This window comes from Pelophylax lessonae, assembly GCF_965119305.1.
Source record: "Pelophylax lessonae genome assembly, chromosome: 8".
NCBI classification, from domain to species: Eukaryota; Metazoa; Chordata; class Amphibia; order Anura; family Ranidae; genus Pelophylax; species Pelophylax lessonae.
This window is the reverse complement of record NC_138775.1, coordinates 193,155,640-193,183,367: the sequence shown is the minus strand read 5'-3', so window position 1 is coordinate 193,183,367 and position 27,728 is coordinate 193,155,640. Positions and strand designations below refer to the sequence as shown.

At 42.5% G+C, this 27,728-nt stretch overlaps 1 protein-coding gene across 2 annotated transcripts in view; it reads right to left on the bottom strand.

The window, feature by feature from the left end:
- TMED5 (transmembrane p24 trafficking protein 5) overlaps positions 1-27,728 on the bottom strand; it is a 518,850-nt gene that overhangs the window by 473,944 nt on the left and 17,178 nt on the right. For both annotated transcript variants that reach the window (XM_082265814.1, XM_082265813.1), the window contains exons 2-3: positions 14,828-14,925; positions 14,564-14,747 (exon numbers count right to left, since the gene is read on the bottom strand). In XM_082265814.1, the coding sequence (XP_082121940.1) occupies positions 14,564-14,747; positions 14,828-14,925 (282 nt within the window). The remainder of the gene's footprint in view (positions 1-14,563; positions 14,748-14,827; positions 14,926-27,728) is intronic.

Genomic DNA, 27,728 nt, shown 5'->3' with positions numbered 1-27,728 from the left:
CCCATCAGTGACCATCGCCCCGTCACCTGTCACCCCATCAATCACCGTCACCTGTCACCCCATCAGTCATCGTCATCTGTCACCCCATCAGTCATCGTAACCTGTCACCCCATCAGTCACCGTCACCTGTCACCCCATCAGTCATCGTCACCTGTCACCCCATCAGTCACCGTCATCTGTCACCCTATCAATCATCGTCACTTGACACCCCATCAGTGATCGTCACTTGTCACCCCATCAATCATCGTCACATGTCACCCGGTCAGTGATTGTCATCTGTCACCTCATCAATCATCGTCACCTGTCACCTCATCAATCATCATCACCTGTCACCCCATCAGTCATCATCACCTGTCACCCCATCCGTCATCGTCACCTGTCACCCCATCAGTCATCGTCACCTGTCACCCCATCAGTCATCGTCACCTGTTTGCCATATACATGCAATCACTTACTGACCGCCTAACGACTATATGCGTCGGCCATTAAAAGCTAAATACTGGGGTTATGGCAGAAGATAGCCCCCATAACCCCGGTATTTTTTGAAACGGCGGGCGGTCGGCTTTCAGATAAGGGTGGTCCCAGTGGCGGATTCGCCGCGGAATTACCCTTACGGTGCAGGGGAAGAGGTGCCCCCCCCCCCCTCCTGCCGCGTCCCAGACGTTTTCCCAGCTTACCGGACCCGCCGGCAGCGGGGAAAACTATCCGGTCCCGGATCCTCAGAGACAGGAAGTCGAGTGAGGGCAAGATGGCCCTCACTCAACTCTATGGTCTTGGAGGACCGGAGCTACGTCAAAAGATGTTGCCTAGCAACCGGTTTAAAGGGCCGCTTTTTTTTTTTGCTTTTTTTTTTTTCCTCTTTCAACAATTTTTTTTTTTTTTTTTCTTTTTTAGTGTAGTTGTGAGGTGTGAGGTCTTTTTGACCCCAGATCTCACAATAAAGAGGACCTGTCATGCCTATTTCTATTACAAGGGATGTTTACATTCCTTGTAATAGGAATAAAAATTATCAAAACATTTTTTTTTTTAAACTGTGTAAAAATAAAAAAATAATAAATAAAATAAATAGGAAAAAAAAAAAAAAAAAAAAATTAAAGCGCCCTGTCCCCGTTAGCTCGCGCGCAGAAGCAAACGCATACGCAAGTCCCGCCCACATATGTAAACGGTGTTCAAACCATACATGTGAGGTATCGCCGCGATCGTTAGAGCGAGAGCAATAATTTAAGCCCTAGACCTCTTCTGTAACTCTAAGCTAGTAACCTGCAGAAATTTTTAAAATGTTGCCTATGGGGATTTTTAAGTACCAATGTTTGGCGCCATTCTGTGAGCATGCGCAATTTTGAAGCATGACATGTTGGGTATCTAATTACTCGGCGTAACATTATCGTTCACATTATGGAAAAAAAATTTGCTAAATTTACTGTTTTCTTATTTTTTAGATCAAAAAAGTGATTTTTTTTCAAAAAAAATCGCATTTGGAAGACTGCTGCGCAAATATGGTGTGATAAAAAATATTGCAACGATCTCCATTTTATTCTCTAGGGTCTCTGCTAAAAAAAATATATATAATGTTTGGGGGTTCCAAGTAGTTTTCTAGCAAAAAAATGATTTTAGCTTGTAAACACCAAGTGTCAAAAATAGGCCCAGTCTTAAAGTGGATAAATGGACAACTTTGTGTAAAGCGCTACTTGGATGTTAAGCCTATGTATGTGGCCAGGCTGTGAAAAAGTGTTACACATGTGGTATCGCCATACTCAGGAGGAATAGCAGAATGTATTTTGGGGTGCAATTTTTGCTATGTACATGCTATGTGTTAGAAATATTGCATAAATGGACAGCTTTGTGTAAAAAAAAATGTGTTTTCATTTTCTTTCCACATTTTCCAAAAACTTGTGGAAAAAAATGACATATTCAAAAGACTCATTATGCCTCAAAAATTATACGTTGGGGTGTTTGCTTTCCAAAATGGGGTCATTTTATAGGGGTTTCCATTGTCCTGGTGCTCCAGGGCCTTCAAAAGTACGATAGGTTGTCAGGAAATTATATGTGAAATTTGTGCTCCTAGAATGCCGGACGGTGCTGGTTGGATGTTAGGCCTCTGTATGTGGCCAGGCTGTGAAAAAGTCTCACACATGTGGTATCGCCATACTCAGAAGGAGTAGTAGAATGTGTTTTGGGGTGTAGTTGCAAGTATACATGTGCTGTGTGAGAGAAATAACCTGTTAATACGGCAATTTGTAAAAAAAAAAAAAAATAAAAAAAAAAAATCTTCATTTTGCAAAGCATTGTGGGAAAAAATTACAACTTCAAAAAACTCACCATGCCCCTTATTAAATACCTTGGAATGTCTACTTTCCAAAAAGGGGTCATTTGGGGGGTATTTGTACTTTCCTGACTTTTTAGTGTCTCAAGAAATGAGATAGGCCTTCAGTACATCAGGTGTGATCAAGTGTGATCAATTTTCAATGATTCACACCATAGCTTGTGGACTCTATAACTTTCACAAAGACCAAATAATATACACTTACTTGGGTTATTTTTACCAAAGATAAGTAGCAGTATAAATTTTGGCCAAAATTTGTGAAGAAAAATTACTAATTTGCAAAATTTTATGACAGAAACAAAGAAAAATGCGTTTTTTCACAATATTTTCAGTCTTTTTTTATTTATAGCACAAAAAATAAAAAACCCAGTAGTGATTAAATACCATCAAAAGAAAGCTCTATTTGTGTGAAAAAAAGGACACAATTTTTGAATGGGTACAGTGTTGCATGACTGAGTAATTCTCAGTCAAAGTGTGAGAGCGCTGAAAGCTGAAAATCGGTCTGGGCAGGAAGGGGGTGAAAGTGCACTGTAGGTAAGTGGTTAAGCTGTCAGCAGGGGGTCATCCCTTGTTAAGGATGTGGCAGTCTGCTTCTCCACCTGCTCCTTAACAACCAGCTAATGTTAAAGATGCCAGTAGCAGCCGCCTCCAAAATTGCACATCTGAGCAGCATCTACAATCGCAGCTGAGGCTATCTGCTTAGTAAATTTGCAGTAAAAAACGGAGGGGAAATTTGCACCGGACATGTGTGAACCTAGCCTTAGAGCTTTGGAGAGAGTAAAGTAAATACTACAGGTATACTGCAGGTGCTTTGTTCACACTTCATGACTGGGGTCTACAACCACTAAAAAATTAAGCTCCAGGCAAATACCTAAATATGCAGTTGAATTTCGTGTATGGCAATGGTTTTAGCAATCAGCCTAGTGATCCAACTTTTCTCTGCTGATATTAAAACTGAACTCTAGGAATTCAGCCACTTTCTAAAATGTGCTGGCTTACTATGGGGCCAATAATTTCATGCCACCTCGTGGACTTGCCTCTGATTTACATCTGCAAGTTTTAAGTCGGCCATACATGGACTAAAATTCAGCTGGCCCTTGCTGGACTGGCTGAATTTTGGTCCATGTACTGTACAAACAAGTTGGTTGTACACAAGTCAATCTATTAAACGACTTGTGTACAACCACCCTGTAGGGTATTTGTTGAACAATCAGTGCTGCCAGCTAAAGCCAGCAACACTGATCACTGTATTCTGATGGCAGGAAAGTTTCCGTGGATGGGGGAACCTACTCATTTTTGCCATTCAAAGTTTGAATTTTATAAAAAAAAAAGGGAATCCTGTATGACCAACCTTACTGAGCGCTGGAAGTTCAGCTATCATACTTCAAGGCACACCGACAGGAGCAATGCTGCTGCTCTGCCTGCACCTCTCTGCTGTTCATTCACAGAAGGCGTTTTATTTTGCTAATGTGTGCACAGAATACAAAGCTCTTCATGACTGGGCAAAAGGAGGGGGAAGGGTGGGCAGAGCAGCAGCTTTCAGACCAGACACGTGGCAGGGGTGCACCTTGTCCCCTCTCCTCTTTGCCATTTGTACTGAACCCCTAGCAACCAATTTTAGACATTTCAGATATACATGATATCCCAGTTTGTACTAGAGATTTCAAGATATCCCTCCTTGCTGATGAGGTCTTGCTCAAACTTACACAACCACGTTTCCTTTTCAAATCTCCACAGGGATTTGGACCGATATAGTTCTTGCTCCGGCTATAAAAATTAATAACTCTAATCTAAGACAGAGGCCCCCCTCAATACACTATCAGACATTAACCTACCTGTCTCAATTATTAAACTTCTCATGGAGATCCTCTATTCCTAAATATCATGTTTACCTTATGCAGTCTTACAACACCCTTTATAAAGTCAATTTCCCCCCTAATATACAGTGGGTACAGAAAGTATTCAGACCCCCTTAAATTTTTCACTCTTTGTTATATTGCAGCCATTTGCTAAAATCATTTAAGTTCATTCTTCTTCCTCATGAATGTACACACAGCTCCCCATATTGACGGAAAAACACAGAATTGTTGACATTGTTGCAGATTTATTAAAAAAGAAAAACTGAAATATCACATGGTCCTAAGTATTCAGACCCTTTGCTGTGACACTCCTATTTAACTCAGGTGCTTTCCATTTCTTCTGATCATCCTTGAGATGGTTCTACACCTTCATTTGAGTCCAGCTGTGTTTGATTATACTGATTGGACTTGATTAGGAAAGCCACACACCTGTCTATACAAGACCTTCCAGATCACAATGCATGTCAGAGCAAATGAGAATCATGAGGTCAAAAGGAACTGCCTGAAGAGCTCAGAGACAGAATTGTGGCAAGGCACAGATCTGGCCAAGGTTACAAAAAAATTTCTGCTGCACTTAAGGTTCCTAAGAGCACAGTGGCCTCCATAATCTTCAAATGGAAGACGTTTGGGACGACCAGAACCCTTCCTAGAGCTGGCCGTCTGGCCAAACTGAGCTATCGGGGGAGAAGAGCCTTGGTGAGAGAGGTAAAGAAGAACCCAAAGATCACTGTGGCTGAGCTCCAGAGATGCAGTCAGGAGATGGGAGAAAGTTGTAGAAAGTCAACCATCACTGCAGCCCTCCACCAGTCGGGGCATTATGGCAGAGTGGCCCGACGGAAGCCTCTCCTCAGTGTAAGACACATGAAAGCCCGCATGGAGTTTGCTAAAAAACACCTGAAGGACTCCAAGATGGTGAGTAATAAGATTCTCTGGTCTGATGAGACCAAAATAGAACTTTTTGGCCTTAATTCTAAGCGGTATGTGTGGAGAAAACCAGGCACTGCTCATCACCTGTCCGATACAGTCCCAAAAGTGAAGCATGGTGGTGGCAGCATCATGCTGTGGGGGTGTTTTTCAGCTGCAGGGACAGGACGACTGGTTGCAATCGAGGGAAAGATGAATGCGGCCAAGTACAGGGATATCCTGGACAAAAACTTTCTCCAGAGTGCTCTGGACCTCAGACTGGGCCGAAGGTTTACCTGCCAACAAGACAATGACCCTAAGCACACAGCTAAAATAACGAAGGAGTGGCTTCACAACAGCTCCGTGACTGTTCTTGAATGGCCCAGCCAGAGCCCTGACTTAAACCCAATTGAGCATCTCTGGAGAGACCTAAAAATGTCTGTCCGCCAACGTTTACCATCCAACCCGATAGAACTGGAGAGGATCTGCAAGGAGGAATGGCAGAGGATCCCCAAATCCAGGTGTGAAAGACTTGTTGCATCTTTCCCAAAAAGACTCCTGGCTGTATTAGATCAAAAGGGGGTTTCTACTAAATTCTGAGCAAAGGGTCTGAATACTTAGGACCATGTGATATTTCAGTTTTTCTTTTTTAATAAATCTGCAACAATGTCAACAATTCTGTGTTTTTCCGTCAGTATGGGGTGCTATGTGTACATTCATGAGGAAGAAGAATGAACTTAAATGATTTTAGCAAATGGCTGCAATATAACAAAGAGTGAAAAATTTAAGGGGGTCTGAATACTTTCCGTACCCACTGTATGCCTCCTTGCTAAGTGGAAATCCTATTAACTACCTCCGTTTTGTCATATGGCTACTATAAAGATGGCAATTTTACCTAAATTCCTCTACCTTTTCAAGATGCTGCCTATCACTAGTCCATCCTCACGCCTTAAGAACCTTAAAACTGATTTGCTGAATTTCTTTTGAAATACAAAAATAAACAGGTTCACCAAGTCCATTCTCTACTAGGGATGATCGAACTTTTGAAAAGTTCGGTTCGACCAGAACACCCGAACTTCACGAAAGTTCGGCCCGGATTTCAGAACCCCATTGAAATCAATGGGACCCGAACTTCTGTAATCAAAAAACACAATTTTTAAGCCCTAAAACCCAATAAATGCCCCTAAAAAGTGCCTAGGGTTCTGGGTCATGCCCCATTAACTATTAATCACACAAAAAAAAGTTCTTAAAAATTGTCATTTTTGATAAAAAAGCCAATTATTGAAAAATTAAAAAAAAAAAAAAAAAAAAAAAAGAGATTTTTTGATTTTTACTTTGGATTTAGTATCTGGGGGGTCTAAAAAGTGTACATGTGAAGTTTCAGGTCTGTAGCATGTCCAGAACCAGAAAAAAAAAAGATCGTTTGTATTAGAAAACTTTAAGCACAGGAATATGGCTTCTCTGCTGTAACACCTTGCCGGTTTAATAGCAGGCATTTTTTTGGGTTCTTTGCAGTCAGGAAAAACATCTGAACTTGTGTATAGTGGTACTGTGCACAAGTTCTGATGTTTTGCCTGCCTCCAAAACCCTCCAAAAAATGCCAGCAAAAACACACCTGGGCATTTTTTTTTTTGACGCTAGCGTTTTTTTGGCATTTTTTGGGGTTCTTTTGAGGCAGGCAAAACATCTGAACATGTGTATAGGGGGGATATATAGACATATATGTCTGAATATATACCCCTAGACATATATAGGTGTGATAGTAGCAGAAATAAATGCTTGCGCTAATGAAATCATTTACAGTAATATATTTCTGCTACAATCACACCTATATATGTCTAGGGGTATATATTCAGACATATATGCCTATATATACACCCTATACACATGTTCAGATGTTTTGCCTGCCTCAAAAGAACCCCAAAAAATGCCAAAAAAACGCTAGCGTCAAAAAAAAAAAAAATGCCCAGGTGTGTTTTTGCTGGCATTTTTTGGGGGGTTTTGGAGGCAGGCAAAACATCAGAACTTGTGCACAGTACCACTATACACAAGTTCAGATGTTTTGCCTGCCTCAAAAGAACCCCAAAAAATGCCAAAAAAAACGCTAGCGTCAAAAAAAAAAAAATGCCCAGGTGTGTTTTTGCTGGAATTTTTTGGGGAATTTTGGAGGCAGGCAAAACATCAGAACTTGTGCACAGTACTACTATACACAAGTTCAGATGTTTTTCCTGACTGCAAAGAACCCAAAAAAATGCCTGCTATTAAACCGGCAAGGTGTTACAGCAGAGAAGCCATATTCCTGTGCTTAAAGTTTTCTAATACAAACGATCTTTTTTTTTTATGGTTCTGGACATGCTACAGAGCTGAAACTTCACATGTACACTTTTTAGACCCCCCAGATACTAAATCCAAAGTAAAAATCAAAAAATCTTTTTTTTTTTTTTTTTTTTTTTAATTTTCCAATAATTGGCTTTTTTATCAAAAATGACAATTTTTAAGAACTTTTTTTGTGTGATTTTGTGTTTGGGGGGTCTAAAAGGTGTACCTGTGAAGTTTCAGCTCTGTAGCATGTCCAGAACCCCAAAAAAAGATCATATAAGTGTAAAAGAGGGGTCCCACCATCCCTGCTCTACTGAAAAATTATCTTTTTTTCTGGTTCTGGACATGCTACAGAGCTGAAACTTCACAGGTACACTTTTTAGACCCCCCAGACACTAAATCCGAAAAAAGTCATGCCTGCCTCCAAAAATGCCCGATAAATGCAAGAAAAAGCGCCGTAGAGAAGCCGTATTCCTGTTCTAATAAAAATTATAAGAAAATGCTATTTTTTGGGGGGTTCTGGACATGCTACAGAGCTGAAACTTCACATGTACACTTTTTAGACCCCCCAGATGCTAAATCCAAAGTAAAAATCAAAAAATCTCTTTTTTTTTTTTTTAATTTTTCAATAATTGGCTTTTTTTATCAAAAATGACAATTTTTAAGAACTTTTGTGTGATTTTGTGTCTGGGGGGTCTAAAAGGTGTACCTGTGAAGTTTCAGCTCTGTAGCATGTCCAGAACCATAAAAAAAAAGATTGTTTGTATTAGAAAACTTTAAGCACAGGAATATGGCTTCTCTGCTGTAACACCTTGCCGGTTTAATAGCAGGCATTTTTTTGGGTTCTTTGCAGTCAGGAAAAACATCTGAACTTGTGTATAGTGGTACTGTGCACAAGTTCTGATGTTTTGCCTGCCTCCAAAACCCCCCAAAAAATGCCAGCAAAAACACACCTGGGCATTTTTTTTTTTTGGCATTTTTTGGGGTTCTTTTGAGGCAGGCAAAACATCTGAACTTGTGTATAGTGGTACTGTGCACAAGTTCTGATGTTTTGCCTGCCTCCAAAACCCCCCAAAAAATGCCAGCAAAAACACACCTGGGCATCTTTTTTTTTTTGACGCTAGCGTTTTTTTGGCATTTTTTGGGGTTCTTTTGAGGCAGGCAAAATATCTGAACATGTGTATAGGGGGTATATATAGGCATATATGTCTGAATATATACCCCTAGACATATATAGGTGTGATAGTAGCAGAAATATATTACTGTAAATGATTTCATTAGCGCAAGCATTTATTTCTGCTACTATCACACCTATATATGTCTAGGGGTATATATTCAGACATATATGTCTATATATTCCCCCTATACACATATTCAGATGTCATGTCTGACATCAAACATGTCCTCAAAAAAGCACTGGCAGTGGCAGCCCCTGCAGCATTAAAAAATGCTTGCTGGTGAGAAGCCACATGCCTGTGCCGAAGCAACACAGAGAAATGATCATTTCTCTATAGCGGTCACCCTGCTATGGAAGGGTTTTGTCACCCTGCCATAGCAGTCACTGTCAGTTAACCCTACACTACACTACACTACGGTCCCCTGACACTTAACACTTTCCCTACAGAAACTAAATTTTTGAAGCTAACTTAAGTGTAAAGGAGCACTCTAACTACACTAGATATCCCTTTCCTCACACTAAAAATAGCTAAATGACACTTTTAAAGTAAAATTAACAGAACTGCTTCCACTCTCTTCCATGTCCAGTATAACAATGCTGGGAATATGGCGGGGGCGATCTTATATACTGGGGGGCGTATTCACTAATGATTGGTCTAGGGACCCCCTAGTCACTCCAATCACATTCCTAGCATTCTCCTGCCCCCTCAATTGGCTTTTGCTAATGGTTCTGGTCCAATCACGGGCTTTTAAAGCCCATTTCCTGAAGCATTGCATTTTGGGCGGTTCTGGTTGCCGAATTCCGAACTTTTTGGGCAAAAAGTTCTAAATTCGGCCGAACCTCGAACACCCAATGTTCGGGCCGAACCGATGGTGGACCCGAACCGTTCGATCATCCCTATTCTCTACACTCCCTGAGGTCAAGGGGACCTCGCATTCCCAAACGTTGCCAAGTATTACTTGGCATTCCAGCAAAACTCTTGCTATAACCTCCATGCTTACAATTGCTGGATGGAGGTCAAGAAACTGTGGCTAGCCCCTGTCTATCAGAACTCTAAGTTGTGGACTTTTGATGCCCCACTTGATACTTCACAATTGCTGGGACCTATATCGCTCCTGCATACTCTTTGGTGTCATGCCAAGTTGCTCAACCCCCTTACCTCCGATGTTCCATTAGTAACTTCCTTTATCCTTCCTAGTTATTTACAAATATGACATTAGGCTCAATCTTTTACAACCAACCTCCAATTATCTAATCTAATATGGAGTTAGAGGACGGGCCTTCTAAACTAAATTTTCTCAAAGGGCATGATTTCCCGCATTTATAAACTTCTCATTACTGACCTTATGTTGCCGTGTCTCAGGACGCCTATCTGTGAAAATAGGAGCAAGCCTTGGGGGGAGCTGCCTCCAAAACCATGGCAACTTATTTGGTTACAGGAGTCAAGACTTCAAGCTGCACCTTGTATAAGGAAAATCCGTATAAAATTCTCTATCACTGGTACCATACCCAGACATACTTCACTCCATATATCCCTCTGCTGACCGCCGTTGCTGGCGATGTAAAAAATACCCAGGCGCATTTTACCACATTTATTGGTCCTGTCTATTAATCGTCCCGTACTGGCAGATGGTTCACTACCTACTGTACTCCATATCTTTGGATCCTGGGTTCCTTTCAATCCCAAAACTTTTTGCCTAGGTCTTGATCTTATTATGCCATCACTACATTAGGAGGTGATATTACATTTTGTATCCTGTTTTGGGGTCCAATTACCCTATCCTTGCATCTTTATTTTATAATCTGTAGGTTGGCACTTTTTGTCTTTTGCCAATCTGAAGGTCTTGTATCTTTGTTTTATTTTGAAAAGCTAATCAAAAAAATTGTCAGTTCTTTTAAAAAAAAAAAAAAAAAAAAACCCTGTCTTCATTTCAGGCTGTAAAGCAACAAAATGTGATTTTAAAGAGGGCGATTCTTTTTTATACTTACTGTAGCTGAGCTGACTTTCCTAGTTCCAGCACTTGATCAAATTAGTAAAAATACTTTGGGACCGAAAGTGGTGACATTTCACAAAGTATTCAATGGCTACAGGGGGTTGTTCACTAAAACTGGAGTGCGCAAAATCAGTTGCAGCTCCACATAGAAACCAATCAGCTTCCAAGTTTAATTGCCAAAGCTTAAAGTGGCTGTAAATTTTAGTCATGGTGTCCTTTCTCTCTGGTGCTTCGCTTCTTTGTTATCAGCAGGAGTCACTTCTGAGAAGTTTTCCTGACACGGGAGATGAATTTGTGTCCTGGTGGGGGGGGGGGGGGGGGTGGAGAGCTCAGTAGACAGCTGGTCTGTTCAGAACACAGTTCTTCTGCTGTGTCGAGAGGGGCGTGTTCCTTTCCTCCAATCAGCTCTTACACACTGTTAATGCAGCCTCTCCACCCCCTCTTCTGTGCTCCTGACAAAGATTTTAACACCTTTCTGCCCTTTTGAAGGGGTGTAGGTAATAGAAGACTGCAGATAAACAAGTAAAACCTATGTATGATTTGTTTTATCTCTGTGTATCATCTCAGGCTGTTCACTTCACTGGGTATATAAGGAAGTTTAAAAACCACTTTATTGAACAAGCTAAAATAAGAAGCCGACTGGCTACCATGCATAGCTGCACCGGATTTTAAGTCCACCACCTTTAGTAAATCTCCCCCACAAAGTTATCTTGACTGGCAATATGTGCATTTGAAGAATTTATTGCAAAAGCAGAATTGATGCATAGTGGCAGTAATGTTGAACTTTCTACCAAATACAGTAGGCATTAGTTAATGTGGTTGTGTAAGCTGTCTGAATGTAACCAGCAGGCTGTCCTCACAATGTACAGTATACCTTCTGCCAACAAAAAGTCAGCATTATCCATCGTTACACGTCTGTCACTTGGCAGGTCAAGAGAGACAGTATGCTCAGTTTACTGCCACGTCTTCCTATTATTCCCAAGACTTTGTCTGTATCTTTGCTATGAACGTTACACCCTTTTTTATTTGTCTAGTAGATAAGAAATGTAAATGTTGCCAACACACATACACATGTTGGATTTGGCCTTACTTGCAGGCGCTGAACATGCTGCTATGGTCAGCCAATACCATTATTTGTCAACTGGGCACAAAGGGATGTTTGTCTTTTGTTGGTAGAACATAGGACAATGATTCATTATCTTTACATGATTGGGTTGACTGCAAATTAATGAAATAGTTCCTTGAATTTTAAGTTTTGCTTTTTGAAACCTTTGCATTTTATAACAGTCCCCATTCCTTCTACATGATTTACATTTTCAAAAGTAATTTTTATGTGGATAACATTTGTTAAATAAGCTCACATTGAAAAGGACGATTTTCCAGCAATTTAAAAAATAAATTTTTTAATGATCTCTCCCATTCATGTCACTAGTGATTAGGAACTAGGCACATTGAGGGTATATAGCTGGGCTGGATCGATATTGTCTTATGCTTCCTATCCTGCCAGTGCTGGGGGAAGGAACGCTGAAGAAGACCATTTGTCCACCCGGTGTTGATACTAGAAGCAGGACAACCATTACTCCATTCTGCTAGTGGTTCAGCTCTAGGTGTACAGTACAGACCCTGAGTGGCAGTACAGCAAGTGTACAATATACTGTCACCAATGTACATGGACAAGCTGTAACAGAAACCAGACTGGATGACAACCAGAGAGGAAACCTCAAACCTTTTGTTCTATATAAAAGATTGCATTATTGACTGACAACTGTATAATGTGAAAATGTTGCACTGTCATTCGTTGTCATTGTCATTCTGGTGTCCCATAACCTATAGCTCATTCTTTGTACCCCAACAATAATGGTGCTTGGCAACTATGGCAAGGTTAAAGGGTATAAACCCTAACAAGTAAACTAATATGTGGTGGTTTTGGTTGGTTAAATATACAATTAAAAGGGTTTTGTTAGATCCGTTTGACAAGTGTAAAAGAAACATGTTGATCTTATAAGAAATCGTGTCAGCTGATACAAGAACAATGGAGTTTATTAGGAAGTTTACTGCACCTAGTTTCTTTTTCAGATGTGGACCCAGCAGACCTAGTTTTGTTGCAGGGGTTATAATGTTTGGTGTATGTGTAGGCATCCATATTTAATTATTAAAACATGGGGAATATGCTGCGCATGTATAGGGTATAAGCACAAATATTACAGTACAAAAATGTAAATAAATATCAATAATAAAATGAATGAGCTGCCAACACTTGATCCACAAATTAGATAAAACAGATCCTCATAAACAATAAAAACATATAGGTGTAATGCTTAAAATGAAATGTAGGAGAACTACACAGTCTTTAGATACAGACAGTCCATATATAAAAAGTCTATGTATATAAATCTTCCAAGAAAGATAAAATTAGGTGCTCCTAAGGACACTCCAAACACCAATATCCCCGTGTAGGAAGTACCACCACCAAAGGTAAAGGTTGGTCTCTTACCACAGTAATTTGACCCCCATGACAGAGATCAAAAACAGCATATTTCAACCTCCACTGGCAAATCCTGCACCGGCTCGCTCACTGATCACGTCCACTTCCTCACAGATAGTTATGACCGATGCATGGCTCTACAAACAGCTGATCAGCATGTCCGCCGTCTAGTCGATTGGGTCTCCGCTATGTTAATCAGGAAGCAATGACACAACATCACTTCCGGTTTACATGGAGATCAATGACGTCATTTTTTGAAAATCGAAAGTATTCAAAAATGCCGATCTTTGGCGTTTTGAATTCTTTCAAAGGGCAGAGGAGGGATTTGAGGGCTTAGAGGCCCCAAATCCCTCCATAAAGAGTACCTGTCACATGCCAGGATTTTTACATTCCTTGTGACAGCAATAAAAGGGATAAAAAAAAAAAAATTAAAAGTAAAAAGCCCTTGTTCTCTCCCCCCCCCCGCCGCCCGTGCTAGCGTGTGTGTCACGTCAGATCACGGGCAGTAATTCTAGCACTAGTCGTCCTTTGTTAATCTAAAGTGGTAACCTGTAAAAACGTTTAAAGCGTCGCCTACGTATAGTAAAATGTATAGGTAGTTTGTCGCCGTTCTGCAATTGTAAGGCCTGACTTGTTTGGTATCTATTTACTCGGCGTAGCATCTTTTATATTTTACGAACAATATTGGGTTACGTATTAAAAAAATAAAATAAAAAAATAAGTGTAGTTTCGCCACAAAAATTGCTTTTGAAAAACGCTGCGCAAATAGACAGAAAAAAAAATGCAAAATGCACCAATTTATTCTCTAGGGCCTCGGCTTTAAAAAAAATAAATAAGGAGGTTTGGGGGGGTTCTAAATAATTCTAGCAAAAAATAAATAAACTGATTGTTACATGTAAAACAAAAAGTTTCAGAAAAGATCTGGTCTTCAAGTGGTTAAAGGGTAAGATCATCTTTAGGAGCATGGTACACCCATATCTAAGGTCTCAATTGGACTGTGAGGGAACTGGTGAGCAGGCTCTTGTAGTTCATTGCTTCTTCCTGCCATTCAGTAACAGGCTGCCAATATTGGATCTGCAAGATCCAGGCATTGCACTTGCGATCTGCAGATCACAGGTTTAAGGCTTTACAGGATGCAATGTAAAAAAAAAAAAAAAAAAAAAAAAAAAAAAAAAAAAGAAGCGAATTTTTTAGCTGCAAAAAGATGTGCATTTATTTTTTACAAATGGTGATGATGCCTTTACACTGACTGCCTAGAACCTACATCTCTTCCCATGGCTCATAGAATCATTTTTCATCAGACAAAATGCCTACAGATATGAACTGATAAAAATGAGCAGAACTTTTGTGATCATAGCAAGTTCTAACCAGACAGCTTTCGAGGTCCAAAAGCAAAAAAGAGGCTTTTCCCACTTTTTTTTTTATGGACACTGGGATACCTTTTCAATGAAGTAATAATATAGATAAACAATGAGGACAATACATAAAGGAAATGGCACTAACCAGAATATCCTCCAGTTTCATGTCCAGTAGATCTGCACCTACTACATAATTCTTCCAGTCCTCCTGGTTATCCCCTTCTTCATTCATGTGGTCCAAGATGAGTTCAAAAAAGATCACCTTTTCCGAAAGTCGGCTGAAGGTGTTGTCAAAGCAGAATTGATAATCTCCGTCAATCGTCTCCACTCTGGATTAATAAAAAAATAATTATTTACAAGGCCAGAGATGTTATCCACGGCTCATTCAAAAAAATATTCCTAAACTTACGTGTGGACCCCATCAGACTGGCGTGTCTCAGACAATACGACGTCTCCATTTGGAGCTATGAGGTAGAAATCCACATCTAAGCTTGCACCATCCAGAACCTGCATACAAACAGTAAATATAGAATGCATTGAATTGGACAATAAGCCTGATCAATATTCTTAATATTCTAAGCTTTATTGTGCTGTGTAAAAAAGGACCCTTTCACACGGGCTTTCCGATCGGGTCCACCTGTCAGTTTTACAGGCGGACCTGATTGTATGCTCCATGAAGCCCTATGGAGCAGCGGATGTCAGCGGAGACATCTCCGCTGACACCCGCTGCTATCCGATCTGTCCTTTTAAATTTTTTTTTGATCACTTTATTGCTGTCACAAGGAATGTAAACATCCCTTGTGACAGTAATAGGCAGCGACAGGTACTCTTTAAGGAGGGATCTGGGGTCTATAAGACCCCAAATCCCTACTCTGCACTTAAAAGCATTCAAAAATGCCCAGTTTGGCTGTTATGAATACTGTCATTTTTTTTTTTTAAATCTGGCACCTTTAAGGCTCCAGTAACTGGAAGTGATGTAATAAAATTGCTTCCGGGTTATTACATCAGAGAGCAGATTCCAGCTTTGTTTGGATCTTCAGCTATCCGGAGGTCGCTCCGGCCTCCCGATGGGATGGGAGACCCGGGTGGAGCGGTGGAAGGAGGGGATGTCCCCTCCCGCTCCTTGGAATAACAGCCGAGCAGCTTCTTAGCCACATTGGTTGTTATCACAAGAAAGCCGACTGTCGGCTCAAAAATGGTACCGGGGTGATGCCTCTGGGTGCAGGCATCACCCCAGCACAACCCTTTAAGGCAATATCGGTAATTTTGTGGCCAATGCCGATTCTTCAAAAAAAAAAAAAAAAAAAAAAAAGCGAATATCGGCATCACCGATAACTGGTCAATCCCTATTATGGACACACTGTAGCGCATCCGCACAAGTGCCCCCAAAAGCAAGCGGCTTGCTATGGAAGCACTCACAGAAGTGGAGAGCACCAGTGGGGGACCCCAGAGGAGGGGGTTCAGGGCCGCTCTGTGCAAAACCTTTACACAGAGCAGGTAAGTATAAACCTGTTTTTATTGAAGCAATAATAAGTTTGTCCTGACAATTGGAAAAATACCGAAGAACAATGGTCAATAGCAGAAGTTACATTAAATTATCAAAAAGGTCTAGACTAAAAAAACAAAAAAAAACAAACACTTAACCCAAGGACTAAAATACTTCGCAGCTTACTAGTTAGTTTTAATTTTCAAGTCATTTCAGCAAGTACAGAAAAAAAACCTGTTGATCTTGCAAGAAATGGAGTGTTCTCATCAAATCCTGGAAACTGAACCGTAATAAACATAAACATTATCTTCCCTCTGTAAACTACTAACTAGTGGTGCACCGAAATTTTCGGCCGAAAATGGGCCTATTCCATTTCGGCCGAAAATGGGTTAAAAATGCCGATATTAATGATGGCCGTCGTGGGCGCAGCGCAGGTTTCAAAAGTCCCGCCTCTGGCCGGCGGCCCGCCTCCCGGTGATGTTACTACTACGACTATGTGTATGAATAAACTAACACACTGGGCGGGCGAGTGGCCGCTAATAGCTATAACTATGTGAGCCCTTCACTTTCCTGTCAGGCGGGTATCTCCGCTGACAGGGAAGTGAAGGGCTCACATAGTTATGGTTATTAGCGGCCGCTTGCCCACCCACCCAGTGTGTTGTTAGTTCATTCATACACATAGTCGTAGTAGTGACATCACTGGGAGGCGGGACTTTTGAAAGGAAGGACACAGGAGGAGCGGAGAGTTTGCCTGCCTGTGACATGGAGGTGCCGACAAGTAAGGAGATTGCATCATTGCGGTGGGGAGGGGCGCTGAGGCGAGGTTACCAATGGTATTAGTATTATGCAGCATGAGGGGGTTAATGTATTGCCACTGCTGGTCACTGATGCATTAGTGCAACCAGTATCAGCGCAACCAGTGTTAATTAACACTGACACTGGTTGCACTAATGCAGCACAAAGGGGTTAATTAACTGCAACAAACAACATAGGAAACATGTTATTTAAAGATTACACTTTAACCACTTAAGCCCCGGAAGATTTTACCCCCTTCCTGACCAGGGCCTATTTTGCGATTCAGCACTGCGTGACTTTAACGGACAATTGCGCGGTCGTGCAACGCTGTACCCAAACAAATTTAAACGTCCTTTTTTTCCCACAAACAGAGCTTTCTTTTGGTGGTATTTGATCACCTGTGCGATTTTCTGATCATGCGCTATAAACAAAAAAAAAAGAGCGTCAATTTTGCAAAAATAACAATATTTTTCACACTTTCGTATATGAAATTTTTTAACATTTTCGGCCAATTTGTTTTATGCTACATATGTTTGGTAAAAAAAAAAAAAAAAATCGCAAAAAGCGTATTTTGATTGGTTTGCGCAAAAGTTATTGCGTTTAATAAATGATTTTTGTCATTTTTTTAACGCGTAATGGCGGCGATCTGCAATTTTTTTTGCGGTACTGCGACATTGTGGCGGACAGATCGGACCCTTGACTGACATTTTTGACACTTTTGGGGTTACCAGTGACATTTCTACAGTAACCAGTGCTATACATATGCACTGTTACTGTAAAATTACACTGGCAGTGAAGGGGTTAACTTTGAGAGGGAGGGGTTGTGTGTGTCCCTAGGGGCATGATTCTAACTGTGATTGGCTGTGGCTTGAGTTGTATAAACAGTGATCAACGGTTCTACATAGCAGAACCATATGATCACCATTCATACACTGGGGAGAATGACAGGCGGCTTGTTTACATCAGCCGCCTGCCTTTCTCCCTCTCCACCGACGATCGCGAGTGACCGGCGGACGATTGGGTCCGCCGGTCACACGCGCGGGGGGGGGGGGAGGTCCGTGACCACTCGGGAGCGCCCCTCCGGGGGCACGCCCTCGCTCCCTAGACCCTCACAGGCTAGCGACCTAGTACTACGTCGCTCTGCCTGTGAGGGGCTGACCACCGCAGTAAATAGTCGTGCGGCGGTCGGCAAGTGGTTAAGAGCTCGTTCACATGGTGTTCCTGGTCACACACTGCCCAGATTAGCTGCGCAAATCTATGACTGGCTGACACTGTCTGCGGCTGTTCGCATGTAGCAAAGGACAGATAAACAGCTCTACGTGCAGATTGTTTGCATCCAGGGCCTCTCATCTGTTCCTAAAATGCAGGTAAACACTCCACGTAAACAGCTGCAGGACTTCTCAGCCTGTCATTTATTTGTATAGGCTGAACAGCCACTGCCAGTAGGAAAAACCTGGACATACCTGCCACAGAAAAAAGTTGATCTGGCTGGTGTACAGCCAAGAACAGTTGTGTGAATGAGCCCCAAGGAGATTCTCTTGGAAAATAAAAACCCTCAACAGGGTTCTGCAGTAAAAGAACCATGGCACATAGTAGGGGACACAGGTATCCACAAGTGTTTTAAAGAGTCTTCCAAGAGTCTTCCAAAGAGGGCAAAGCTGGAACAGAGTTAAGAGGCATTGGACATCAGAGGGGAGAGTATAGGAGATCTTTTATTACAAGGAAATTGTAGAACTCCAGATTGGTTATGAAAGAATCAATCCCATCCAGCCTAGCATTAATAAAGTGTTAGTAAAGTCCACTTTATGACTAGTACCCACAGGTAAGCCTATAATAGATATTACTTGTAGGTACAGTGAACAACTCCTAAAAACAAACATACACGTTTACAAGATAATTCACATTTGCAGAGGCCGGTGACATCAACGGCGCATGCACTCTGAATAGATGACATACTGGAGTCCCATGTGATGTTATCGCGTCCCGGCCATTCAAATGACAGAAGCCCACGAACCCGGAAGGAAGACTGGGTGAAGATGGAAGCACCAACAGCGAACCACTGGAGGGCTTCATTTTAAGATAGGTCTGTTATAATGTGCTCGTATGTGGTGCATAGTATACAACATTCCAGGTTTTTTTATTTTTTTATAGTTTAGAATAATTAAGATAAATGTTCTGGTTTTTTTTTTTTTTTTATTTTCCTTCCATGTCCTGTCCCAGTTCCATGGTTAGTATAAGTGCCAGTTCACACTAGTGCGGCTGCGGCGATCGCATGTAATATCAGAGCGCACTGCTCCTTCATTACATACGATCGGCTGTGCGGTGCAAATTCAGCCATACAATTTTTATGGCTAAATTCGCACTGCACCCGCAGCAATGTTGCACATGACACTTTTTTTTAGCCGCATCAGGATCGGATCGCACAGTGGTTCACACTTGTGCGATCCATCCTGTGCGAACTGTAAAGATCGCACTGCGAAATGCGATCAAACTGGGGGTGTCGTTAACATTTCATTGACACCCTCAGCATATCGCATATGGCAGTGTGAACTGCCAAGGGTGCGTTTGCGATGCGGGAACAGGCTGCGAATTTGCAGCCTTCCCGCATCGCATAAGTGTGAACCGGCACTAACCCTTCACTAAATGAGGGGAGAATTATTTTTTTGTTAATGATCACTTTTGGAAGAATACTTATTTATATTATCCTATAAAGGATTAAATTTTGACACGGCACAAAACTCAACCTGTTGGTCCCATGAGACATAGAAGCTTCACTGAACCCTGCTTCAACCACCGACAGACAACAGTGCTAGACATCTGCAGAAAGGTCACCTGTAAAAGATCAGGCAGTCTACCACAGTGCAGTAAAATGACAATCCCTCTTATTTCAAATAGGACAAACACTTAAGTGATAAAGTAAACAGGAACAAGGGAAGGACAGGGTGACCTTGCCATGTTACTGTGCGGAGGGGCCTAAAGCCAGGATAAGAGTGTTTTTTTTTCTATATCCATGAAACTGCAAGAAATCAAAAGTATATCACCCTAAACAAAACCATAGTTTCATATAGCACATGGCTATGTAAAAATATGGCAATAGAACATAGAATTCTGTTGGCAGTAGATCCTACATGAAGACTGCTCTGTACCCATGTAACACAGACAAGGTTTACATGCATGCTGCTCCTTTTGCTAGGATGCAGGCAGCTTCTCAAGAAAGCCACCCCGTGTCCTCCTTTGCTAAAATGCAATGCTGCCTAGTGTCATCTGTTACAAGGATGCTATCGTACTCCAATATTATGTGTATGTAGTATGCATAAAAAAAATGATCACAAACGTTTACCAGCATATAGCGTAACATAGAATGTAAAATGAGGATAGAAAGATAGTAAGAATATGATCCACACACGTAACCTCATGGCAAGATTTTTTTGTGTAACCAGCCTGAATGCAGGGCAAATTTACTGAACCAGAGGCGTAACTAGAACCTTCAGGGCCCCGGAGCAAGAAACCATGAGGGGCTCCCCAGACCCCTGGCCGGGGCCCTTCCCTTCAAGTCTGGGGCTCTTTCCACTGATCCTAGGGCCCTTTACTCTCGTTGCAGGGCCCTTTATTATGGTCCTGCAGTGGGACCCTTTCATAAGTTCTGCATTGGGCCCCCTTCCTGCCATCTTGGGACCTCCTGGAAGTTCACCCGCTGGTGTCAGTAGTTTTTTTTTTTTGGTATTTTAATTGCATTATTTTTTTTATCAAGTCACCGACTAGGACTCTGTCAATTCATAAAAGGAAGGAGCTGGTAAATTACATATTTACCGACCCCTTCCTGGTTCTCTATTGCGACACATCCCCTGCAGCTGCCAGCAGGAGAGGGGAGGGAGCACAGTGGGGAAGGGGGGGGGGGGGCAGGGGAGCACACAGGGGCCCAGAGACAGCATAACACAAGTGAACTGGATAGGAGTGGCGGGGGCAGGGGGTGGACCAGGGGAGCACACAGAGGCTCAGAGACAGCAGAACGCAAGTGAACTGGATAGGAGTGGCGGGGGCAGGTGGGGGGGGGGGGGAGCAGGGGAGCACACAGGGGCCCAGAGACAGCATAACACAAGTGAACTGGATAGGAGTGGCGGGGGCAGGGGGTGGACCAGGGGAGCACACAGAGGCTCAGAGACAGCAGAACACAAGTGAACTGGATAGGAGTGGCGGGGGCAGGTGGGGGGGGACCAGGGGAGCACACAGGGGCCCAGGGACAGCAGAACACAAGTAAACTGGATAGGAGTGGCGGGGGAAGCATACAGAGGAACCCATCTCCTCCATTTTCCTCCTGCAGCTACAGGAGGACAGTGATTTCTCTACATGCTGCCCCCGTCGCCCCTCCTATCCAGGAGTACAAGGGAGCCTCACAGGCCCCCTGGAGCATGGGGCCCGGTTGCAATTGCAACCCCTACAACCACTGTAGTTACGCCCCTGTACTGAAATATACACAGCCATGTGTAGAAGTCCAAAGAAAACAATGCACCTGCCTACAGATGAATACATAAAAAAGAAAAAGAAAAAAAAAAAAAAAAGTTTACTGATTAAAATACCATACTTTCACAGTTGTGTATGCGAGTCCCTAAACTTTCAAGTGGAGCACCAGCCAATATTTTTCATTTTAGTATTGACTAGATCAAGTATAGCTTTAAAAACTCTGGTTTATTGCCATCGGTGTTCCTGTTTTAGGTGATTTATTATTATTTTTTACTAAAGATACAGTTTAGCTGGGGAAAAAAAAAAAAAAACACCAACAGTTAGGCCCCTTTCACAAGGGCGGATGTTCTGCCGCTGGTAAAAGCATGTTTTTATTTTCTTGAAATCCCAAGACTCCAAGCACAAAGATCACTTGCGGTGTACATTACGATTACCGTATTTTTCCGTGTATAAGACGTCCCCATGTATAAGACGCCCCCCCCCACTTTTCCAACCCAAAATTCAGAAAAAAACAATATTTTAAACATATCAGTAAAACAGGTCACATTTTTATTTAGTAAGTACCAGTACTGCAGGTAACATTTACATGCTCATAGTATGATATATTGCAGCATACCTATCACTTTATTCAGTCTCTCTTGCATCACTGCTCTCTTCTTCTTCAGTGTCAATTTCTTCAACTGCTATTGCATCACTGCTGTCTTCTGAGTCACTCACTATCAATATATGGGAGATCATCCTCAGTTCCGTCCATGGCATTGCTGATTCCACATTTCATAAAGGACTTCACAATCACCTGTTGTTTGACGCCATACCATGAGTTTAGGACCCAATTGCAGACCTCAGTAATGGTTTGTTTTTTCACTCTTCCTGTCGGTGTCAAGTTATCACCTGCTTTTTGCATCCATCTACTCCATTCTTCTCTCATCAGGGATTTAAATGGTTTGTTGATTGACACATCTAGTGGCTGCAGCTGACCTGCAAGTCCACCAGGAATAACTGCTAGGAGTGTTTGCAAATCTGATGCAACCCTTTTTGTCTTTTCTGTTAAATGTGCACGGAACTGATCAAAGACCAGCAGAGCTGGCTTCTTTAAGAGCCCTCCAGGTCTTCTGGACCAAACCTTTTCAAACCAAATGGCCATGTCTTTATTCATCCATCCCTTCTCTTGAACAATAATGCCAGGTGGTATGGTCTCTTTAGGATATGTTTTCCTCTTAAAGATAAGCATAGGAGGCAGTTTAGTACCATCTGCACAGCATGAAAGTACAGCAGTGTAGTGTGTCTTTTCATGGCCACTGGTTTTGATTCCTTTCACATCTACAGTTCTGTTGGAAGGCACATCAAAATTGAGAGGCACCTCATCCATGTTTGCAATCTGACTTGTTGCAAAATCATATTTTTTCCTGAGTTGTATGACATAGGAATGAAACTGTTGGATTTTATCCTCATAAACTGGTGGCATTTTCTGAGCTAATTTTGTTCTTGTTCTCATGGCCAACCCTTCTCTCCTCATGAAATTAAAGCACCATTTTGCCTTTCCTGTAAAATCAACAATGTTAATTTCGCTTGCAAACATTCTTGCCTGACATTGAATAAGCTTGGTTGACACACATAAACCATTTTTGCGCTGCTCCATAATCCAACTCTTAAGCCTCTGCTCCAAGTTTGGCCCTTTTGCTGGTTTTCCTCTTAAGGCCTTCCTTTTTTTTTTTTGGCATCTTAAAAGGAGTTGTTCTTCCCGTTTTCTCCACTGTCCGATCATGCACTCATTGGGCGGAGGTCCAAACTGTCTCTGCAGCCCTATTGCCATGCTCTTTTGCATAGCGAATTACACTAAGTTTAAATTTAGCAGTGTATGACAATCGCTTACCGCCACTCATTTTGTTATTCTCCGACAGCTCCGTTCTCGCACCTCACTCTCGCATCTGCGCACTCCGACCTCCAACGTTATCGCATCTGCACAGTCTCCGCCTTTACAGCATTATCCGACGTCCACAGCTTGCGATTGGAGGAAGCCTTGTTCACAGTATGGCCAGCTACGCACCCACGCAGCTCTCTATTCTGCTTACTGACCGTGTATAAGACGCCCCTCGATTTACAGCATAAAAATGTGAGCAAAAAGTAGCGTCTTATACACGGAAAAATATGGTACTTGCATTTACATGTTGCTGCGTTTAGCTGCAGTGGAACATTTTTGCATTTTCATAGCAACTATGTTTACCTTGTAATCCTGATGTGCTTCCTGTTCTCTCTTTTGTTGCCGATGCTATCCGCAGGTGAAGCAGTGCACTGCGATTACCCATGGTTATGTTCAGATAGCTGCAATAAATCGGTCCAAGTCATTGCGAATCACGGGGCGCTCGTGCGATTCCCGTGACTTGCAATAGCACCCTAAACGTCGTGCGATTTTGCGGCAGTTGTCGCCCAAAGAATCGCAGTAAAATCGCACAAATTAGTTGGACGCATGTCGCCCAAAAAAACTACAAGAGCTTCTTTTGGGGGTGACAGGTGTCCTGCGATTTGTTGCGCGATTTTACCACGATTCGTCGGGCGACAATCGCAGCAAAATCACACCTTGGGGTACCATTGAAAGCCACAGGAATCACACTGGAGTCCTGTGATTTGCGAGGGATTTGATACGCCAGTATGTGAACGGAGCCTGAGAGCCGGTTCACACTACCACGACCAGAAAGTCGCCCCGTGACTTGAAGAGACTTGTGCACTACTTTGAAGAGACAGGCGACTTTGTCTGTGGGGAATGCCTGGCTAATCTCCTTCTTCTTCCTGGAAAGTCTGATAACAAGTCGTGTCAATTAAAGCGGAGTTCCACCCATTTTTAATAGGTTGGAATACATAGATCTATGTAATCCCCTTTAAAACGGCTTTTACCAATGGAAACTTTTTTTTTTTTGCCAGTAAATACCTTAATTTCTGCTTTATTCCTCCTCTCCTCACTTCCGGGTCCGATCGGCGATGACGTCATTCGGTGATTCGCAGTGTGTGCTGGGATGTATTCTATTCCAGAAATCTCGCAGGAGCTGAGCTGTACTGAACCGTGCCTGTCCCGCCTCCTCTCATTGAGTTGTATTGTATGCCATGTATTCAGGCCGTTCTCTGCCCCGCCTCCGCCCCGCCTCCTCTGTGAGTTGTATTGTATGCCATGTATTCAGGCTGTTCTCTGCCCCGCCTCCGCCCCGCCCCCTCTCAGTGAGCTCAGTAAGGATATAATGATTTCAGTCCTCACTCACTGAGAGGAGGCGGGGCGGAGGAGGGGCAGAGAACGGCCTGAATACATTGCATACAATACAACTCAATGAGAGGAGGCGGGGCGGAGGCGGGGCAGAGAACGGCCTTAATACATGGCATACAATACAACTCAATGAGAGGAGGCGGGGCAGAGAACGGCCTGAATACATGGCATACAATACAACTCAATGAGAGGAGGCGGGGCAGGCACGGCTCAGTGCAGCTCAGCTCCTGCGAGATTTCTGGAATAGAATACATCCCAGCACACACTGCGAATCGCCGAATGACATCATCGCCGATCGGACCCGAAGTGAGGAGAGGAGGAATAAAGCAGAGATTAAAGGTATTTACTAGCAAAAAAAAAAAAAAAAAAGTTTCCATTGGTAAAAGCCATTTTAAAAGGGGATTACATAGATCTAAAGTTCCAAAAATGGGTGGAACTCCACTTTAAGATAAGGAGGCGACTCCCATTGAAGTATATGGGACAGTTGGATCACAGGTCGCCTCAAAGTAGTACAGGACCCTTTTCTGAAGTCGGAGCGACTTCAGTAGTGCCCAATTAAGACGGCACTGATTGATTAACATTGCTTTTGTTATGTCAAGCGACCTGGGGCTACACAAGTCGCCTCACAAGTTGTGCTAGTGTGAATGGGCTCTGAGTGTTATGTGTTTCTGATAGACAGCAAAACAACCAGAAAATACACAAATAAACTTCCACATTGTGTGATTCTGATGTGCAGCCAGACAAGGCATAAGAGTCAGTCATGGTGTATTCAACTAAGAAGTACCCAGCAAAGGGCAAAATCTATCATAAACATAGTCTGAACGCTAGATACTAAACCTTCATCCACCAGAGGAGAAACAGGGTAGTTCCAAACAATGGAAGTCTAAGGTGGGTGCATACACCACAGTAGTAGTAGTATCTGCTTCCCTACCACTGCATAAGTAGGGGTAGGTGCAGTTAGCCAACACACAGGTGGGAGCGAGTCCAAGTCTCCCAGCATCTAAAGCCTCGTACACACGCAACGATTATTGGCCGACCGATCGTCCGACTTTTGTCGAAGTTGTGTTTTGTTGGTTGGAATGTGCCTAGACTGCACACGAATTTTCTCGGCCAACAAAATTCTACTTCCGAAGTGATGTCATGTGTTGGTTTGTTTTCTTTGTGTTTTTTTCTTCACTGAGCATGCCCAGACTTGCTCATCAGATTTTTCCCTGTCGAAATCTGTACTGACTGCACGAAAATCGGCCGTTGTGTTGACGGCCAACAAAAATTTTATAGGCCGAAAAGTCGGAGTTGGTTGTCGGAAGCATCATACTAATGCCCCATACACACGTGCAGATTATCTGAAGACTTTTGTCTGCAGACTTACCTTTTCTATGTAGTGCAAGGGCCTGCCGGATTGCATACAAATTGAAAGTGTTTAGGTTTGACCTCATATTATATGGTTTTGGTAAGTCTGCAGACAAAAGTCTGCAGATAATCTGCATGTGTGTATGGGGCATAACAAGCCGAAAATCGGCAGATCGGACGTTGGCCGAAAATTCCCTGCCAATTTTCGACGCATGTGTACGGGGCTTAAGGCCTTGACAAGCACAGACCTAGAGATCAATTAAGTCAGCCTCAGGAAGAGGTGAAAACAATCTTAGCCTGGAGGCAATAAGACACCTGTAGGGCTTAACAAGCAAACATTGAATACAGGTTATTATATGTAGCTCTTGCATAGAAGTTTGCACCAAGATACCATCAGTCAAGGGTTGTCGGATAACAGGTTATGCTTCTAGTTCATCCAAAGGGTGGGCTGTAGCCCAAACCACAAGAGGTCCCAATTAACTCTTATACACCAACAGATATAACAGCAGTGCAAGGAGGAAATAAGTTGGAGCTTGTTAAGATTTCACACATAGCAAGCAACCCCCACAAGGAGAAAATGTTCCCAAGGATACCGCTTACTGTGCCTCTCCACCATATAGGAAAAAATTAGGAGGCAGGCTTTTAAGAGCAACAAAAAAGGAGCTACATGCCAAATTAATAACAGCTGGCCTAGGATAGTCAGATTATCTGTTGTGCATTGCTGACCAGGGAAAATCTGTGGTATTAAGCCCAGTACACACGATCAGATTATCGAACAATCTGTCGTCCGTTTTTTGTGGCATGCTATCTGATGTGGAAAGTGAAGAGGTTATTTTCATACGAATTTTCCCGTACTACAGAATTCTACTCCAGAAGTGATGTCATGTGTTGGATTGTTTTGTATGTGTTCTTTCGTCTCTGAGCATGCCTAGTCTTGCTCTTAAGATTATTTTATGTTGAAATCTGTACTAATAAGACGAAAATAGGACGTTGTTTTGACGGACGACAAAAATTATATAGCCTGCACATCAGGATTTTGTCGGCCGAAAAGTCAGAGTCGGCTGTCGAAAGCACCATACTAACAATCCGAAAATTGGCATATCGGTCGTCGGACAAAATTTCCCTTCAGATTTTCTTATCGTGTGTACGGGCCTTTACTCTGGAATCTCCAAGTTCCTGCAGACCACTTCACATCCCTTCCAATTAACCCTTTAGGAATGTCTGCCTTGTTCAGTGGCAGAAATAGCCTGTAAGAGACTTTGTATCCAACAGGTCTCACCCCTTCACTAGATTTACCCTTATTGATGTAAAATAGGGTTTATAGCGAGAGGCAAGCAACTTAATGTTGCAATAACCACAGCATCTCCTGAGGTAAAAGGAAGCTGTGGATATCAGTCTAGCTGAAGCTTCTGGGTTATTTGTTCCCAGGCCTAAGGTAAAGGGATAGTAGCACCCTGTATTGAGGGAGGGCTATCTCAAAGCTCAGAAACCACCTGGCTGCCATTAGGGATCCTGCTGCTAAGAGCTCCCAAGGCAAAGGGAAGTACTCTCTACTGTTGTCTCTCCCCTTTACAACAGCTAGAGGGCTTGCTTTTCCATCCTTGGGGTCACATGAGAGGATAGCAGCTAAAATCACCCCTTTCCAAGTTGCTTTCCCAACTAGGGAGCTACCAAGTTAGGCTATGTGCCTCACACTGCACAATATATTATATATATTATATATATATATATATATATATATATATATATATATATATATATATACACACACACACACACACACACACACATACATACATACATACACACACACCTCTTCTGGGATCCAAAGGTTTTCAAAAAAGGAAGGGGGGGGGGGAGCCAGGGCCATTAAAGCCAGGGGTGGCTAGCAGACAGCCTTTCTCCTCTTCTGCTGTCCCACGTAGGGCATTCTGCCTTTTTCTTAACTCCCCACAGAAAAGGCAC